Genomic DNA, 14,357 nt, shown 5'->3' with positions numbered 1-14,357 from the left:
CTCAGTATAGTGCCACACATTGACTGGGTAGCCAAAGTAGTGCTTATGTTTTATTTTCCAGTCATCTATGACTTGACATTAAGAAAAATCATTAATGATGTTACATAACCTCTGGTCATATCTAGAATACTTCACATATATCTGATTAGTGTGTGTGTGTGTCCAGGGAGAGGGACAATTTTATTCTCAAGTATCCGTACAGTGACTATCTGCCAAGGAAGAATTACTATTCAGCCTCTCTAGTCTTACTTTTACTTCCCAAGCTCTTTATTTTACATTTATATTCCCATAAGAACAATTTAAGAAATATATTTCTATGGATAAAAGAGAATTAATTTTTTCTTGAAATTATATTCTTTATAAACAAAACTGTTTCTATTTATTACAGTTTCAAGCACCAAACAATTAACATTAACATCAGCTCAATATTATCAGTTTGTATTTTTTCCTCTTTCATTTAGCAGTTTTATTACCTTTTTTTGGGAAATGGAAATCAGGTAAGTTTATTGCAGTGCTGTTTAGTCATGAAAGAAAAAAGTCCAGGACAGGAGAACACATGGTAACATGTGCACTTGCTACATTATAATTTTGGAGTGACCATTGTAAATTTATGAATACGTTTCAATATTTACTAAATTATATATATTGTTTTAGGTGAAATGAGCAAAAATGTAGTCATTGCAGAGCAGGAGAAAAATAATGAACATTGCCCTGAGGATATCAATGATAAGTTGTCTGAATCAACAGATGATGATGGCGAGGATACCAGTGATGAAGATAAGGAGGAAGACAGCAACCCTAATAAGGATACTCACGCCCCATTGGAGTTAATGACAGAAGTAAGTTTTGCTTCTATAACTCAAAAAACTTAAAAATATTAAAATATCTAAATAGTATATAGCCTTGAAAACTAAAAAAATAGTTAAAATATCCTTGCCCACACACAGATGCTTACCTGATTACTCATCTTTGTTACTACTTTCATGAGGGTAGAGATGAGAGAATATTCTGGCAGTGATTCAGATTATTCTGGCAAAGTCAGAAACATGAATAAGAGAAGTTTTGGCATAAAACTCTTCAAGGACCTCTTAGAAAAACTTTCTACCTACTGGGTACCATGCTAGTTACTTGGGATATTTAGAGATAAATAAGAAAGACATGTCTTTACCCTTGAGAACTAACAAACACTTATTATGTTATCTAATTTATAATATGTGCCAGTAGAGATGTTCATAAAATTCTCTGGGAACAGGGAGGATAAAGGGACTAATTGAGAAATGAAGCAGGAGAAACAAGGAGATGAAGGATTAAGAGGAAGAGACAAGAACAGAATCCTAGAATCTTAAAGGAAGAGGAACATGTAGGAATGCATTTGGTAAACAAAATGGCACTCCTGGCATGGGAAATAGCATTGTCTGTGTGTATCACACACAGACAGAGGGTGTAAGAAGGGAGAGGGAGTGGAGGAGGGAGATGGGCTTAACAGCAGAGAAGAAGCCATGAACTTGAGCACACAGCCTTAGAAATTTCTCAAATAAAACACATAGGGGAAAAGGAACATCAGAGACTTTGGGGAGACTGTTGGGTGGTCTAACATATGTATAATTATAGCCCAGATAAAGCGAGGGACCCACTATGTACAAGTAAAACATGTGACAAGGATAATACAAAGGATGAGAAGGGGGGAAATGAAAATGCAGTGTTATGAAGTTCTTACTGTATACATGAAGTTGTGTAATATTAATAAAAGTTAAACTCTGACACCACAACACGTGAGGTAAAACTGTTTTGTTCTCCATGGAATTATCAGTAAACATTTGTGAGCAATTTTTGCACGTGACGTTTCAGGCCTCCATGCTTTTGCTGTTTCCTATGTTTTGCCAATGCTGTTTCCTATGCCAGGATTGCCTTCTTGATTTGTTTACCAAATGAATTCCTACATGTAAGCCTAGTGTATATACAAATGGTTCAGAATGTCACACATAAGCAAGAACAGTCCCCCAAGTGTACTGTTCTTTTTTTTTAATAAAAGCTATCCAAATAATAATGGGAGATTAGTCAATTGTGGAGCCTAAGTAAGTAAAAAATATGTAATAATGTTTAATTCCGTGGGGAGAAGATGATCATGATATGTGGTGTATTTTTTTAAGTTACTGAATAATCTTAGTTTTTGTCAGTATATATATGTTCCTTTATGGGAAAAAAAAAAAAAACTAAAATGATGTACATGGAGATGTTTAAAACAAACATCTCTGTGGGCTTCCCTGGTGGCCCAGTGATAAAAAAGCCTCCTGCTGTTGCAGGAGACAAAGGTTCAATCCCTGGTCCAGGAAGATCCCACATGCCATAGGGCAACTAAGGCCGAGCACCACAACTATTGCACCTGTGCTCTAGAGTCCATGGGCCACAATTACTTAGCCCACGTGCCACAACTGCTGAAGCCCGTGCTCTCTAGAGCCTGTGACCAGCCAATAGGAGGAGCCATCGCAATGAGAAGCCCGCGCACTGCAGCTGGAGAGTAGCCTCCACTCACGACAACTAGAGAGAAGCTCATGGAGCAACAAAGACCCAGTACAGCCCCCCCAAAATAGAATTATCTAGAAAAAATGGATGGTAAAAACAGAGATGCTGTTTAATTGGAGACAGGATGTGTTTGTTTAGCATGTAAATTCCCTACATACAACAAATGAACCTATTTGCAGGGCAGGAATAAAGACGCAGACGCAGAGAACGGACATGTGGGCACAGGGTGAGGAAAGAGGGTTGGGATGAATTGGGAGGCTGGAATTGACATGTACATACTACCATGTATGAGACAGATGGCTAGTGGGAACCTACTGTATAGCACACAGAGCTCAGCTTGGTGCTCTGTGGTGACCTAGAGAGAGGGGATGAAGAGGTGGAGGGAGGTCCAAGAGGAAGGGGACATATGTACACCTATAACTGATTCAGTTTGTTGTATAGCAGAAATTAACACAACATTGTAAAGCAACTATACCCCAATAAATAAGAAGTTTATAACACAGAAAAATATTTGTTACAAAAACAGAAATACAGACCAATGGAACGAGATAGAGATCCCAGAGATAAATACACACACCTATGGGTACCTTATTTTTTACAAAAGAGGCAAGAATATACAATGGGGCAAAGACAGCCTCTTCAATAAGTGGTGCTGGGAAAACTGGACAGCTCCGTGCAAAAGAATGAAATTACATCACTACCTAACACCATACAGAAAGATAAACTCAAAATGGGTTAGATCTAAATGTAAGACCAGAAACTATTAAACTGTTAGAGAAGAACATAGGCAAAACACTCAATGACATAAAGCAAAATCTTCTATGATCCACCTTCTAGAGTAATGGAAATAAAAACAAAAATAAACAGGTGGAAGCTAATTAAACTTAAAAGCTTTTGCACAGCAAAGGAAACTACAAATAAGGTGCAAAGACAACCCTCAGAATGGGAGAAAATGCTAGCAAGGGAAACAATTGATAAAGAATTAATTTCCAAAATATACAAGCAGCTTATACAACTCAATACCAGAAAAGCAAACAACCAAAGTGGGAAAGGGACCTGAAGAGACATTTCTCCAAAGAAGATATATAGATGGCTAACAAGCACATGAAAAGATGCTCAACATCACTCATCAGAGAAATGCAAACCAAAACTATAGTGAGATACCACCTCACGCAGACAGAATGGCCGTCATCAAAACGTCTACAAATGACAAATGCTGGAGAGGGTGTGGAGAAAAGGGAACCCTCTTGCATTGCTGGTGGGAATTAAACTGATACAGCCACTCTGGAAGACGGTTATGGAGAGACTCCTTAAAAAGCTGGGAATAAAACCATCATATGACCCAGCAATCCCACTCCTAGGCATATACCCTGAAGAAACCAAAACTGAAAAAGACACATGTACCCCAGTGTTCACTGCAGCACTATTTATAATAGCTAGAACATGGAAGCAACCTAGATATCCATTGAGAGATGAATGGATAAAGAAGCGTGGTACATGCATACAATGGAATACTACTCAGCCATAAAAAGAACACATTTGAATCTGTTCTAATGAGGTGGACGAAACTAGAGCCCATTATACAGAGTGAAGAAGTCAGAGAAATATAAATACCATATACCGACACATACATATGGAATCTGAAGAGATGGCACTGATGAATTTATTTTCAGGGCAGCAGTGGAGAAACATAACAGACCTGTGGACAAGGTGGGAGGAGAAGAGGGAGAAGGGGAGATGTATTGAGAGAGTAACATAGAAATTTACAATACTATATGTAAAACAGATAGCCAATGGGAATTTGCTCTATGACTCAGGAAACTCAAACAGGGGCTCTGTGACAGCCTGAAGGGTGGGGTGGGGAGGGAGATGGGAGAGAAGCCTGGGAGGGAGGGGACATGGATGTACCTATGGCTGATTCTTGTTGATGTATGACAGAAAGCCACAAAATTCTGTAAAGCAATTATCCTTCAATTAAAAAAAATTTTTTTAACGTTACTTTATAAAAAAATGCAATAAAATAGTAAAAAGAAAAATATATGGGATAAGAGCAATCAATATTGGAAAATTTTGAAAATACATAATTCTATTGTCATACAATTATGGACTAAGTTCACAAATAAAAACTGTATCTGAACCTAAGGGATATTAAAGTGATTAAAGTGTTCGTGGCTTTGCCAGTTGAATCAACCTAAGTATTCTCAGATTGTTCGGTAGTGTGTGCACAGTGTGGCTGCAGTAAAACAGAGGTGAGATGCTTGCTCTGTGGCCCTGCCATTAGAAGTGCTTAAATATTCTTCACTAACTGATTGATTACAGACTCACTCCTAGAAAAACATGTGTAATAGTTAAAAGCAAAATAATCATTAATGGAATATTTTCTAGGGAGTTTATAACTGACATTTAAATTCTCTGTAAAACTGCATAGCTGAAGAATTTCTTAATGTTTTCCAGTTCCTGAGAGCAGAAATGGGCCACGACTACCATTTGGCAAAAAAATTATGTCAGATGAGTAAGTACAAAATACTTCTCTTTTCCCAATCATCTCTTTGTTTCTAAATACATTCCCTAATATGTAAGATGGTTTGATTATCATACACCTAGTGAATTCCCTCATAGTGTCTTGGTGAATCCTTGATAGTAAAAATTGGTATAAGGACTAATTTAAATTAGAATTCTAGAGTAACTTTGAGTGGGATAAACTGACAAGGACGCCATTAGAAGGTATGTTAAAATCATTAGCTTCATGACAATGGGTTAGTAACATATGCCTTTAGTTTCAAAGAAGTGTCACGTAGTAAAACAAGCCTTCCTTAGAAGTGAAGAAGAAGTGAAGTCTCTCAGTCATGTCCAACTCTGAGACCCCATGGACTGTAACCCATGGACGGAGGAGCCTGGTGGGTTACAGTCCATGGGGCCGCAAAGAGTCGGACACGACTAAGTGACCTCACAAGCCTTCCTTAGCGTGCAGTTATTCCACAAATATTTGAGTTACCTACCTGCCAGGCTCCTCTGTCCATGGGATTTTTCAGGCAAGGATATCGTAGTGGGCTGCCATTTCCTCCTCCAGGGGATCTTCCTGACCCAGGGATCGAACCCATGTCTCCTGTGTTTCTGAATTGCAGTGTATTCTTTACCACTGAGCACTGGGGAAACCTTAATAAAAATTTTAAAACTTGTGTGTCACTGCCGCTGTTTAGACACTGGGCAAATAATTCCCACACTTAATCTAGTGTCAGACAACAAACATATAATTAGCATGTCATAGATGATAGGTTCTATGGAGGAAAAGGGAAGGAGTAGAAAGTACTGGGAGGAAGCAAAGCAGTTTTAAGTAAGATGGTCCAGCAAGGCTCACTGGAAGACTAGAGCAAACCCTTGAAAAAGTTGTGGAAATGAGTCCTGTCATCTGAAGAAAGTGTGTTCCAGGCAGGACTAACAGCAAATATCCGATAGATGAGCGTGCCTGACCGGGAACAGCAAGGAAGGCAGCAGAACCGGGGCAGATTAAGCCAGGGGACGTGTGATAGGAGATGAGGTCGGAGAGCTTACGGGCCGGGGGCCGTGCAGACTGCAGAGCATCTTTCCACAGCTTAAGGACCTTGGCTTTCTCTCTGAGTGAACAGAGAAACCACCGGATACTTTTGAGTAGACAAATGATATGAACCATCTTACTTTTCTATCTGGGTTTTAGAAGTTTGACTCGATGTTCAAAATGGTGGTGGTTTTCTTTGTATTTAAGCAAAGAGAGGTTTGGGAGATTTGCTGAGTTTCTTAACTCTGTGGGTTGATGTTTTCATCAGCTTTGAGGACCTCTTAGCCATTAATTTTCAAAGATTACTTCTGCCATATTCTCTCCCTCTCTTCTATTCCTGAGTCTCCAGTTACACACAAATTAGATTTTTTCCTTGGTGTCCGACATGTGTCTTATACTCTGTTTTTCCATTTCCTTTGATTTCTATGCTTTAGTTTGTATATTTTCTGTTGACCTGTTTTTGAGTTAATTTATCCTATCTTTTGCTGTGTCCAGTGTGCTGTTAAAACTATATGGTGAATTCTTCATTTCAAGGATTTCATTTTCCAATTTTAGAAAGTCCATCTAGTGGTTGTGAAAGACTCCAAGTCTCTGTCAAAATCCATAATCTTTTCAACTATTTTACCCTTCTTTTTCTCTTCGTTAGTCTTAGTTATTTTAAAGGAGAAAATGGCAGTTCTACTATTAAACTTTATTAATGACAAGTCTTGAAATATTAACTATTGTAGACCTGTTTTATGGTTAAAATCTTTTAGTGACAATGTGGTGTAGGGACGTGGGGTCTAGTCTTCCTTGCCTCACAGAGTCCCCACTGTGGATACAGTACTTCCTAAGTACTAAGCTAATTTTTAAAATCGATTTCTTGAATACATTAACACTACCTATTTTATATCCAGAATAATTTGCCTTGTTTAATCCTTTCAAGCACTTTTGACCTTTAGAACCATCAGATAAAATAATTTGATCAAAACTATTTTTGGTGGCCCACAAACATAGAATTTCCAATTAGAAGGAATCCTTAGAGAATCATGTCCAGTCCTCCCTTTTTATAAGTAATGAGACCAAAGCAGAGAGAAGGTTAAGTGGCATGTGTAGCCCTGCTCAGGGAGTAAGTGACAGCTGGAGCTGGAACCCAAGCCTCCTCCTCCCACAACTGCCTTTCTTCTCTGTGTGGCCGGGACAGAAAGGAGTGATGCTCTAGCTCCAAATTCTCTGAGTTTTTCTTGTGGAGTCAAATTGTAGGAAAATGTATATATTATTTTTGTTTTTATACCTATCAGTTATTTTAGAAAAGCCTCTGGCCAAAGCTTGCAAAATATAAACACTGACATCACCACATTTGTCAGTGAGTCTTGGCTGTTAGCCCTGCACTGTAAACAGCAGGTACTCAATAAAATGCTTGTGGGCCTTAATAAAATGCAATGCACATGCACTAGGTGCCAGGTAAATGAGGATGAAAAAGTTCAAACAGACCTATCTTAATGGGATTATATTCCTTTTAAAAACTCCCTCCCTTCCTTTCTTCCAGCCAATATACACTGAGCACTAACTCTGTACCAGACATTATGCTGGGAGCTGGAGAGAAAGCGGAAATCAGACCACACCTTCTAAAGTGCTCTAAACCCTTCTGGGGTTGACATCAGATGTGGTTTGCACCTTTACTGACTGACTCATCCAGTAATACTGTTTATTCTTTTCTCCCCTCGGCAAATAGTGGTGCCTCTACGACTGAGGGTTAAATTCTAGGAAAGGATGCTATGGAGGGTCCTAAGACAGGCACCACTTTCCAGGGAGCCAGATGAGAAAGAATTGCTCCCAAGAGGAAGAAGAGGGAAATGTGGGCCAAAGGGCCCAGAGACTGGGGGTAGAGGACAGGGAGTGCAAAGTAAGACTGGCTGCCCCTGACGCAGACTGCCAGTCAAGGGTGTGGAATGAGAGAAGCCCAGGCTTTGCAAAGCCAGGCAGATTGAAGGCAGAAGGTAGAGTTGTAGACTGTCTCAGGGAAAAGCAAGTGCTATTTCTTTGATGCCAGTAGGAACGCTTGGCTGAGGGCTGCCTAAAGTCCCTCTCTGTGTTCAGAGCAAGAGAACAATTTTTTCATCACCTAGCATGCACCCAAAAATATATATAAATTCTTACAGCATAGATATTATATTCTAAAATTTATCGCAGGATGTTGAATATTGTCCCCTGTGCTATACACTAGGACCTTGTTGTTTATCCATATTTTATATAATAGTTAGCATCTGCTAACCCCAAACTCGCATCCTATTCCTCCCTCACCCCCTCTCCCCCTTGGTAACAAGTCTGTTCCCTACAGCATAGATATTCTTTGTCTCTTTTGTTCCCCCATCTTCTAACTTTTCCACAAAACAATCCACCTTTCTCTCTCTATATATATATATATATTCATATATTTATAAATTTACTCATGTAAACATAGATTATGTGTTTACGTTTTATGTTTTTATATATATATGTATTGAGCACCTACTATGGGAACATTCTTGCATACAATTTTTAATTCTTACAGTTATGTGGGGCAGATAGGATTAACCCTATTTTACTAATGAGGAAAGTGAAGGTAGCATGGAGAATTGATTTACCTAAAGTCACACAGCTTCCCAGTGGTAAAGCTAGATCCCACATCTGACTTGAGAGCCTATGATTTCTTGCTATATTTCCATTTCTTCATTTGAATAATAAGCTTATATTTCTGGTCAAGCAGGCAGAGACTTGAAAAAGAAGTGCTTTTATGAATCAATCAGATTGAAATGGCTCCTGTAAATTGACCAATATGTTTTTTTGTTTGTATCTAAGGCAAGTAATTTATATGAAGTAATACATCTTTGTCCCTTCAGAGGTGTCTTACAAATTCACTCTCTTGAATAGCCTCCAGTTCTTGCCATCCAATCATGGTGTGGTCATCTGTATCTTTACTTGGGTGCAGGGCTTCCCACACTGCATCTAAAACTTTTGCTGGTGAAGGCTTGGAAAAGTGGTTTTTAAATGAGACTGAAAGTCAGGAATACCAGGTACTTTTCTTAGTTCAACTCATGATTGACTGTGAGATTTTCTGTCAGTCTTCCCATTTCTTGGTCTCTTTACTTACAGCCAAGTCATCTCAGGGTGCCAGCACTTTAGCTCACAGGGAGTCTGAGATTCTATAAAAATAACGTGTAAGCCTGGAAGACCTATTTCATCAATTATAATAATTGTAAATGTTTAAGAATAATGGCCTGAAAAACAAAATGGTTCTCGTCATTATGCATCTAACACAAAAACAGACGTAGCTTCAGATACAGAAGAGAATTTCTATAAAGTTTTCTATTTCTTTTTGAGTAAACTAAATCACCCTTTCTTGGGGTATAATTTTATCAAGGCATAAAAGACTGCTTCCTACCCAGTCATCTATATTCATTTATTCCATTATTTTTTTAAATGTTTTGAGGTCTCTCGCTCTGTCAAGTACTCTCTTAGAGCTGTAACAGTGAACAAGACCAGCGTTCTGTCTACCCTAAAATCGCCTGCCATCTGAGAGCCTTAGAGCCCCATGGAACTCAGAGCTTGCCCCACCCCCAGCCCCAGCACCCTGCCCCAGCCCTTCAGCCAGAAGGAAGCATCCACTGCACACTTAGGAAGGAACCAAGCCTTTCTCCAGGCTGAGAGTCACTCCAGGAAAACTAATTATCAACATTTATTCAGTACTTACCATGCAGCAAGGCCTAAACTAAGTACTTTGTCTGTATTATCGCCTTTATTCATCAGATATCCTGATGTGATCAGTAGTGTTACTGTAGATAAGGGAACTGAGGTACAGAGACATTAAATACTTTCCCCGAGATGACCCAGTTAGACAATGGCAGAACCAGGGTTCTCATCTGACAGTCTTTCTTCAGGGTCTGTACTGGCCTCTGCTTATGGGCCCTGGTTGGGAAACAACCCCAATGGCATGGGCTAAGGGCTTCTCTTGCCTTTTTACAAACCCTAGTGACCTGTCAAAAAGTAAAAGAGTTTTTTATTTATCACCTAGGATGAATATTGGGGCATCCCTGGTGGCTCAGTGATAAAGAATCTCCTGCAATGCTGGAGACCTGGGTTCGATCCCTGGTCAGGAAGAACCCCTGGAGGAGGAAATGGCTATCCATTCCAGTATTCTTGCCTGGAAAATCCCATGGACAGAGGAACCTGGTAGGCTACAGTCCATGGGATCTCAAGAGTTGGACACGACTTAGCAACTAAGCCACCACCACTAGGATGGATATTGCAGGGCTGAGTTTCAAAGCAGATACATTCCCTCACTCTTAAAATTGACAGCTGCCAGCAGTTTTTGTTAAACCATGAAAATAGCTGATCCTATACTCCATTCCCATGGAATAATCCTAACTCCAGCATGAAATTTTCTAAGTTGTTTTCCAGGGAATATTAGTTCAAGATTGCTTAATAAATATTTCACCAAGAAGGATTCCATGGGAATAATAAATTAGGGAAACCATATTCTCTTCTCTGTAAGATACATACTAGTTCTGAGCATGTTAATGGCTATGTAAAATCCTGCAGTTGCTCCTTACTGTAAGCTTTGATTAACTTCATTTAACCTAGTTTCCCACATACATGTTAACATCTTAAGAAACTAGTGTCTCAAGGAGCAAGTTAGAGAAACTCTGCTCTAGGAAGAGGCTTAACCTCAGAGAAAGATTTAGACTGCTAATGATAAGCGTGTTTTAGTTCAAGTTAAAATGTGTAAAAAGTCACTTTTATTAAAGCCTTAAAAGATGTATAAATACCCATAGAATCCTTAAAAGCAGATTCTGAGCAGGCACATACTCATGCTGACGCAGACTGACGGTACATTGTTATGTTAGTGGATTAGAAAATAAAGATATTGGTTTAGTGTGTCGGGATGAAAGTCATATGGCGTGAGGTCCTCTGAGCCACTGGGGCCTAGTTGAACCATCCCACAATTCTCCCTTTTAGCCAGGCAAATAGCACACTTGATGTTTCAGTGCCCCCTGGGGGCCATCAAGATATTACACAGAAATCACAGCACTCAATGGATGATGCAGAATTATGAATACGCCTCAAGGCAGGTAAGAAGACGGCAGAGAGAGATCTGTAGAGCAGGATCTGGAAAAAATAAGTTAACTAGTCTAGAAAAGTCTGAAACAAAAGGTATAAAGCTTTCTGGCTTCTGGGACATTGGTACATTAGACCAACAGGCCTAAAAAATTCTATTGATTTAGTCCAAAGGAAAGATGACACATTCACATAAAGGATCAGCAAAAAGGAATAAATAGCACTTAAAAACAATGGATCTGATGAAAAGGTGAGAATACTGTTAAGTAGGTGATGACTGGGTGTCATTAGCAAAGTCTCCATGGATTACAGGATTTGTACCTTGTATGGGAAATGATTATAGTCAAGAAACAGCATGGCTAAAGCCTTTGAGGGATGTCTCATAGTGATGGAGATTGCATTTTTTGGACAGGTGGTAGAAAATATAATGAGGATTATTTCCCTTGCAAAGTACCTAAGATAAGTAGAGCATTTCCTCCGTTTGCACTTGGATGTTCCTGCGGTATAATTGTTAGTGTTTTTGCTTTGTGCATTTTCACTTAACTGATTGACAGTTTCAATCTCATACTGAAGAGGCTGTTTGCTGAAACACTTGGAACGTTAATAACACACATTCTGTTGTCCATTTGCAGTCCTAATCTATGAACCAGAAAATCCTGAAGCCAAGGAGTTTTTCGCACTGATTGAAGAAATGCTGCTGATGGGTAAATTTAAAAATTGAAATTCCTTCTTTCTCATAGAATTATGATAAATCACTATTTAAAAATCCATTATCCCAGAAAACTGGCAAAGTTACCTCCTCAGGAAGTGGTTAAGAAAAGGCGAAATGATTATCTCAGATCGTTTCATGAAACCGGCTTTTCCTCTATGGGTGGTCAAGATGACTCCATTTCCTCTGTGGGGTGGAACTGCCCAAGCAGAGCAGGCTCCCTGGGCAGACAGTATTGGGCACTGACAGAGTCCCCAGAGGGAACAGTTCCTGCTAATGCCCCAGGAACGGAAAGGATTATCCCACCGTTCCCAGTCTGTACCCTCTACATTACCCTGAATCTCACTTTACTCTTATTCTGTTTAAGTAAGAAGTTGACAGTAGTAAAAAAAAAAAAAAAAAATTGTAGACCAATGTTTTAAATATATTTTTAATCCACAATCATCTCTATGCTAGTAAAAAATATGTTCTTTGTACCACTGCTTTGACCCTCAGCTCAGTTCTCACATTCTAAAACTATGTACTTCTTGATGGAGGGGGAAACAAGGAGGATTATGATTTTTCAGGGTAGAAATATTAAGAAATATTTTAAACAAGTCTCTTCCTTTCTGTGGCAGAGAAAGCACAGAATCTTGAGGAAGATGATGACGAGAGTGAAGAAGACAATAGTGAGAGGGAAGGAGAGAGCACTGAGGATCCAAGTGAAGAAAGCTCTGATGAGTGTGAAGATGGGTGACGACAGTTGCTGCTGTAGTTTAATCTTCATGTATGTCCATTACTGTATACTGTGGAAATATAAAGAAGAGAGCTGCATTTCAGTCTAATTGTTCTTTATTTGGCATAGAGTTCCTTTAATTTATCCACATTAGCTTGACCTTAACAGTTAGATTTCAACTCAACGTGAGCTACTCAGAAAGCGAAATAGTCATTGAAAACACTTAAAAGCAATAACAATGTGCCAGGTACTGTTGTATACACGTTAATTTGTTGAATCCAACAAAACCATGTGAATAACACTATCATTGTCCCCATTTGACAGATGAGAAAACTGAGGCACATAGAGGGTGGGTCATTTGCCCAGCATCATATTCCTGTTGAACAGTAGAGCCTTGATTTTTATATGAACATTATGGCTCCAGAAGCATATTCCTAGTCCCTACCATGTCCAGGCACTTTTATTTATATCACTTATTTCATGTTCTTTATAGCATGTATCAGTACCTGAAATTCTTATTTACTGTTAAGATTTTATTTTATACTAGAGTATATTTGATTTGCAATGTTTGCAATCACAGCAAAGTGATTCAGTTATTCAGATTCATATACCTATTTGTTTTGTAATTCTTTTCCCATTTAGGTTATTGCAGAGTATTGAGCGGAGTTCCCTGTCCTTTACAGTAGGTTTTTGTTGGTTATCAATTTTAAATATAGTAGTGTGTATATATGTCAATCCCAAACTTCCAATTTATCCCTCCCCCAACTTGTTCTTTTTATCTTTTCCCTTCTTGTCAGAAAATGTAACCTCCACATAAGCAGGACTTTGAGTCTGTTTTACCATTATATCACTAGCGACTGGACAGGTGCCTGGAAAATAACGGGATGTGTATACCAAGTGAATGAATGAACTGAAAGTTAAGGACAATGTTTATATTCTTTCTAAAAACATTTATAAGACTTTATTAAACTTTTATGTATCTGTTACATTATTTTTCTGATTCTGTATTCCTTGATGAATTTCTGCCACCTTCAAACTAGGTTATAAGGTAACTGAGGTAAAAATGAGAAAAATACTCCTAGTTAATTTGTCTTGAGTGTGCCAATCTGATTTGGGGTTAGGCAGTTTGAGTTTTTATTCTTATATCAGCACAATGTCATGTCATATCCAAAATGCTTGAAGCATAATTCATTCTTTGGGCATTTTGTAGCATGCTAACATTCAGAGGAAGAAATCCTGCTGCACCATTTTCATAGAACTGTCTGAAAGAAGACAGGTATGTATAATCGTCTAGTTGCATAAAGAGTTGGATAACACTGCAGGGCTGGCTGACAGAGACCACAAGAACTGCTTGTTCTTTTCATTTGTAGGTTGTTTGTTATTCCTCCTATAACCACCACCATATGTCGATCAGGGCTTCCCTGGCGGCTCAGACAGTAAAGAATCCGCCTGCAATGCAGGAGACCTGGGTTCGAATCCCCTGGAGGAGGGCATGGCGACCCACTCCAGTATTCTTGCCTGGAGAATTCCATGGACAGAGGAGCCTGACAGGCTACAGTCCAAGGGGTCGCAAAGAGTCGGACACAACTGACCAACTAAGCATATGTCGATCTAATGCCACTTACCTGACTTTGGAGTCCTCCCCATAAGAAGTTTTAAAATATCCTAAAACTGATATTGCAGACTAAATGAATTACACTGGTAAAATTTTAGTTTTCTTTTTAAAGGCCAGGAAGGTTCTGAGGAAGAAGCTCTCTGAATAAAAAGCCATGATATCATAGGTCATATTATAGCTAAAT

The 14,357-nt window shown here is 38.9% G+C and overlaps 1 protein-coding gene across 1 annotated transcript; it reads left to right on the top strand.

The window, feature by feature from the left end:
* The first annotated feature begins 659 nt into the window (after positions 1–659).
* Positions 660–12,579, top strand: ERICH2 (glutamate rich 2). Its single transcript, XM_068969089.1, has 4 exons — positions 660–839; positions 4,978–5,035; positions 11,767–11,838; positions 12,461–12,579. The coding sequence occupies exons 1-4, from the start codon at positions 660–662 to the stop codon at positions 12,577–12,579; spliced, it is 429 nt and encodes a 142-aa protein (XP_068825190.1).
* Positions 12,580–14,357: the final 1,778 nt, after the last annotated feature.

The sequence above is a fragment of the Capricornis sumatraensis genome, chromosome 3 (assembly GCF_032405125.1).
Source record: "Capricornis sumatraensis isolate serow.1 chromosome 3, serow.2, whole genome shotgun sequence".
In the NCBI taxonomy this organism is placed as follows: Eukaryota; Metazoa; Chordata; class Mammalia; order Artiodactyla; family Bovidae; genus Capricornis; species Capricornis sumatraensis.
The sequence above is the reverse complement of the archived record's forward strand: the minus strand, read 5'-3'. Positions and strand labels throughout refer to the sequence as shown.

Excerpts from the sequence above, each read along its gene's own strand:
- ERICH2 (XM_068969089.1), top strand. The coding sequence starts at position 660 with ATGAGCAAAAATGTAGTCATTGCAGAGCAGGAGAAAAATAATGAACAT. Across the intron at positions 840-4,977 it reads CATTGGAGTTAATGACAGAA|TTCCTGAGAGCAGAAATGGG; the intron begins GTAAGTTTTGCT and ends AATGTTTTCCAG. Across the intron at positions 5,036-11,766 it reads AAAAAAATTATGTCAGATGA|TCCTAATCTATGAACCAGAA; the intron begins GTAAGTACAAAA and ends GTCCATTTGCAG.